Source organism: Barbus barbus, assembly GCF_936440315.1.
Source record: "Barbus barbus genome assembly, chromosome: 47".
Classification (NCBI taxonomy): Eukaryota; Metazoa; Chordata; class Actinopteri; order Cypriniformes; family Cyprinidae; genus Barbus; species Barbus barbus.
This window is the reverse complement of record NC_136725.1, coordinates 18,626,457-18,631,687: the sequence shown is the minus strand read 5'-3', so window position 1 is coordinate 18,631,687 and position 5,231 is coordinate 18,626,457. Positions and strand designations below refer to the sequence as shown.

At 37.2% G+C, this 5,231-nt stretch overlaps 1 protein-coding gene across 1 annotated transcript; it reads right to left on the bottom strand.

Annotated features, from left to right (window-relative positions):
* Window positions 1–210: 210 nt before the first annotated feature.
* Window positions 211–2,826, bottom strand: prlhr2b (prolactin releasing hormone receptor 2b; the record flags this gene model as incomplete). Its single annotated transcript, XM_079409914.1, has 2 exons — window positions 211–847; window positions 2,399–2,826. 2 exons carry the CDS (start codon window positions 2,824–2,826, stop codon window positions 211–213), a joined length of 1,065 nt encoding a protein of 354 aa, XP_079266040.1.
* Between the last annotated feature and the right edge of the window lie 2,405 nt (window positions 2,827–5,231).

Here is a 5,231-nt window from a genome sequence, read left to right as displayed (position 1 = left end):
TTATTTCAATAAATAGCGATGAATCATCTCAATAAATCACACATAATGAGTCATTCAAGTTAGCATTTGCAGTCCCTCAATTACGCAAGGGTTTCCATCCATCATGTCTGTTTGGACCCAGACATTTATTGTATTTACATTTCGTGGGCCATGTATAGATCTTAAATAGCGCTTTATGTGTTTTCAGCCGTTCGGAAGCCATGAGTGGCATCACAGCACGACGCTGGCCGTGGCGCAGTGGTTGGCCGGTATACCGATGCGACGGTGGCAGGTGAACATCTTGCGCAGCTCTGCACGGAAACGGTCGTGGAGCCAGGCGTACAGGAACGGGTTGCAGCAGGACGAGCTCATAGCGCACAGATGACACAACAGCTGGATCAGCAGGAAATGGCGCTTGTTGATGAGGCGGATGTCGATGTCGCGCAGGACGTTGAACACGTGGATGGGCAGCCAGCAGACTCCGAATGCCGCCACCACCAGAGACACCAGCCTGAAGATCTTCCGCTTGCGCGCCCGCTGGGCCTCGGCCTGGTCGCGCGTTCGGTGTCCGGGGGCCACGCAGTTGCGGAGTTTGACGGAGATGCAGAGGTAAGAGACGCAGACTGCAGATAAAGGCAGGATGTAGGTCAGTAGCAGCGTACTGTAGGCGTACACCAGTCGCTGGGTCTCCTGGCCCAACCAGAACTCCTCACAGATGGTCAGACCCTCGTCTCTGAACTCCACGTGATACGTGTGGGCCACAGCGGGGGCGACCAGCACACACGACAGCAGCCAGATCCCAGACAGCACATAAGAGCAGGTCGCCATTGAGATTCTCTTCTTCAGAGGGTGCACTGTAGCGTAGTACCTGTTATAACAACACACAAAGATTTAGGCATTGTTATATATATATTATATTTGGGTGTTTACTATTGTGCATTATCAACACACCTTTTTCCTGTTTAACACTGTAAAGCTGCTTTGACACAGTCTGTATTATATTATATTATATACATTTTTAATAAATATTACTCCAAATTAAATAATAAAATACACATTATATTTTGTATAAATAAAATTAAACCTATTTTTACCATAATATATTTACCATAATAATTTTGTTTACATTATGCACATTTACCCTCTAATGCTTATTACCGTAATTCACTAGACATTTTACTTCATTGTAGTTTTTTTTTAATTCTCAAAATGCTCATTAATAGAATAATGTGGAAAAAAATTCAATATTTATATTAAATTATTTTAATTCTCAACATAATCAAAAGTTACGTTTTTACTGTAGTAAAAAAAAAAAAAGTTTTCTTTCAAATGCTACCCTAAAATAAATCAAATAATAACAAACGTTATCTTTTGTATTAAGAAAATTAGTGTTTTAGAACTACAAGTATTTTTAGAACTATTGTTTTTTTGTATCATTAAGCACATTAACCCTCAAATTCTTATTACTGTAGTTCATCTGGACGTTTTACTTTTGAGTTTTTGGGCATTTCATTAATAAAATAATGCATACACAATTCTCATTATTTACTCATATTAAAATATCATTTTAATCCTCAATAGAATCAATATAGTTATATTTTACTATAGTAAAAACTGCAGCAATGCATTTTCAAATTATGTTCTTTTCAAAGATTACCCCCCCCAAAAAACAAATATTATTATTATTAATAAACTAATTTAACCATTAAACACTTACCCCCTCCTTTTTACTGTAATTCAGGACATTTGACTTATATTCTCACTAATTGAATATTAATTGCATTATTCTCACTAACAGAATGCATAATAATTGTCTTAATTTACTCATTTATATTACAAAATGTTAATTCTCAGAATCAATTTAGTTGTATTTTTACTATAGTAAAAAAATGCAATAATATATTGTTTTTATTTAAATCAACATTAATGATTCCAATACAAATTTAAAAATAAAATGTAAACAATGTTTTAATTGAATACATTGAATTTTGGTAATGAGAAAATGCAAAAATCTTAAAAACGGCTTCATTTTTTTCTACAATAAAACGATTATTTCTTTCTATATGGGATTTATGGGGTGAAATGTGACACCGATATGTCCCTAACAGATTTATTGAGTATAGAAAGCAAGAAACAATTCAATTTTCAAAGCAGTGGCTGGAAACAGCATGGATAGTGACCCTTCTCTCAAACTGCAGTCTTCACTTCCCAAGCCAAACCTCTAATGATCTCCAAAGTCCTTCAATATAAAAAAGACGAAATCCATTTCACAAGAACCATCATTCTGTGCACATCCTTTGGACATCCTTTCATCTCAAGTGATCTGACCCACTTCAACCACACTTAGCTTTGATATCTGCATCTCGTAATGGTGTAAGCCATTAGCGAGATCATTAGAAGGTCAGGTGCTTGCACTCACCTGTCGACCGCAATAGCCGTGAGAGTGAAAACGGACACGTATACAGTGACAGGCTGGATCAGGAACACTAGGTAGCACATGAAGCGGCCGAACGTCCATCCGTGAGGGCTGAAGGCGTAGGCCAGTGTAAAGGGGACGCAGGTCACACACATCAGCATGTCCGAGAAGGCCAGGTTGCCGATGAAGAAGTTGGTGACGTTGTGCATTTTCTTCGAGTGGCAGATGACGTAGATCAGAAGGTAGTTGCCAAAGACGCCCACCAGCACCACAAGAACGTAACAGGGGATGATAAGCGGCTTGAAGGTCTGCAGCAGGGCGACGTCTGCAAAGGGATAGTTGTGAGGGGCCGTGGCGTTTTGGATCACCGTCACTTCGTACACTTGGCTTCCAGGAGGCTCTGCACCACCTTGCCAGCCAGAGCCCTCCATCCTTTGATCACAGCGCTTCTGTCTCCCCCTGCTGGACGAAAACACAAGGGTCATCGCTGATTGGTGTGTGACATTCAGATTAACTGTTGTTCAGTGGTAGCTTCTTAAACGTCTACATCTGTTCTCGCTCAGTCTTGAAAATTTTGTTACATAACTGCTCAGTTGTGAATTGAAATGCTTTAATGTACCTGTATGAAAGCGACTTCAGAAAATGAAGGTCTTAAAATAGCTTTTTGTTCACTTTTCCCCAGCATCCGGGCATTTTAAAACACTGCAGTGATGTATTTTTCCAAAGATCCTGTGTACTTTCACTGTCAAACAATTATTATGAATGCCAAAGCTTAACTGCTGCTTAAATTCAAACATTTCATGTAATTTGTGCAAATACAAAAATACTTAAATGCCAGTCATTTACTGAATTTGCATTATTCTCTGGTCTTTGCAAAAGCAAAGCTTTGAAGTTTCATAAAATGCTCCCTTTCAAACAGAAGTTGCACTGTGAAATTTAGGATTAGAAGCTGCTATATTTTTGGGTGCTGAAATATCCATCAATATGAATGATTTTTTTCTACAATAATGCCAATTCATGTGATGAATTGGCATTATATTCTCTGGTCTTGCTGAGTTCAGGTTTGCAAAAGTGAAACTTTGCAGGTTCATAAAATGCCCTCTTTCAAACATTACATGGTAAGAAGTACAAAATGTTATGAAATTTGGGATTTCTCAGTAGAAGCTACTAAATTCAACATGTTTGGCTGCTTAAAAATTTATTAAGAAAATATTGATAAGGAGTAGACATTGAATTTATTTAAAAAGTGTTTTAAACTTTTAATATTCATTTGCATGCAGGTTTTAGGATCTTTTATACGGAGAGGTAATGAATACCTGTACTTGTAAAAATCAATATATTTCATACATCTGGAGTTTATTAACATCTCTAAAGTCTAAACCACGTTTGTAATGTCATCATATTCATAAGGGCAGCATCTTATCACATATAATCTGCTAATGAGGACAGTATATAAAAGCCCTTTGACTAAATATAGCTTATACATCAGAATAAAGGTCATACCTTATCTATATGGTCTGAAAAGGTATTAGTTCCAGACAAGATAATAATGTTCTTTGTGGAAGTGAGTCTGCACTACTATAAATAAACCCATTCATTCTCTTACCATAAGAGTTAATTACCTCTGGAAGGACAGAATATTATAATGATAATGGAAAATGATTTTCTGTTCAGAAATAAAGCTTCCAGTCTTCGGCTGCATCCTTATAGAGCTTCCCAAATGACTTTCAAGACTCAAAAAAAAGGTAAGCTGACACTGAGGCGTTACCCTGAGGTATAAAAGCTAAATGGCTACTTCTTTGTATATAAAATGGTACATATTAATACTTTAAACATACATATACTTTTACAAATCAGTACCTTGATTTGGGGTTACCACCAAAGTGAAGAAGCTGAGGTATGAAGTAATTTGTATAAATTATTTAATCATTATAGAGCTCATTAACAGCACACACAAGCTGCAAAATGACAGCCTGTAGCCTAAATGGAGAGTTAGGCTAGCTAATAAATGCCTATTGTTATATCTATTGACTAGAAATGAGAAAAAAATCGATGCACAGTACAATCACCAGTACCAAGATATTTGCTTTAGAATGTAAAAATATTACATTACCTAAGATAAAGAGATACTCCTGCTTCTGAGTGGTGTGTTAATGCATCTTTTCTCCGGTGCGGTGCGCAGAAAAGTCTCCAAACGGCGCGTCGGTGCGCGTCTGAAGCGCAACGCTCCTGCTTCAACAAGCAAACCACATAAATCAGCGAGAGACTGAACGTGCTACAAGTGTTTCCCACCTGTCTGAAGCTCATCTTCTGTCACCATGAGTCAGTGAAGACCGTTCTAATGAGATGGTTAGGAGGGGTCTAATTAACGAGGTTCAAAAAACAAAAAAGAGAAAAAAATTCTTATCTGTAAGAATATTTATCTATACACGCACTTATTAAACAACGTTTCACTATCCACAAAAGTTTACAAATTAGTCAGAGAATTCGTACGGTAACTGTCTCTCTGCTGTCCATATGAGGGAATGGTTTTTATCAGAGCTAGTTCATTTATATTAACTATTTGCAGCAGAGCAGTTGAAAAAAAAAAAACAATTTGTAGCTTTGAAGTGTTACGCCATGTTCCAGTATGGATAGAGCACCAAGACTAACCTCTTCATCTACTTCATGTGAAGAAAGAAAACAACGTTTGGAATGACATTAGGGTGAGTAATGTTATTATTTAGTTATTTAATGCCAGAATTTAAGTTTTGGGGTCAAGTGAACTATTCCTTTTAAACCGAGAAGCATTAAAAAGTAAACACAACCAAATAAAGTAAAATTGGAAAAATGCTTG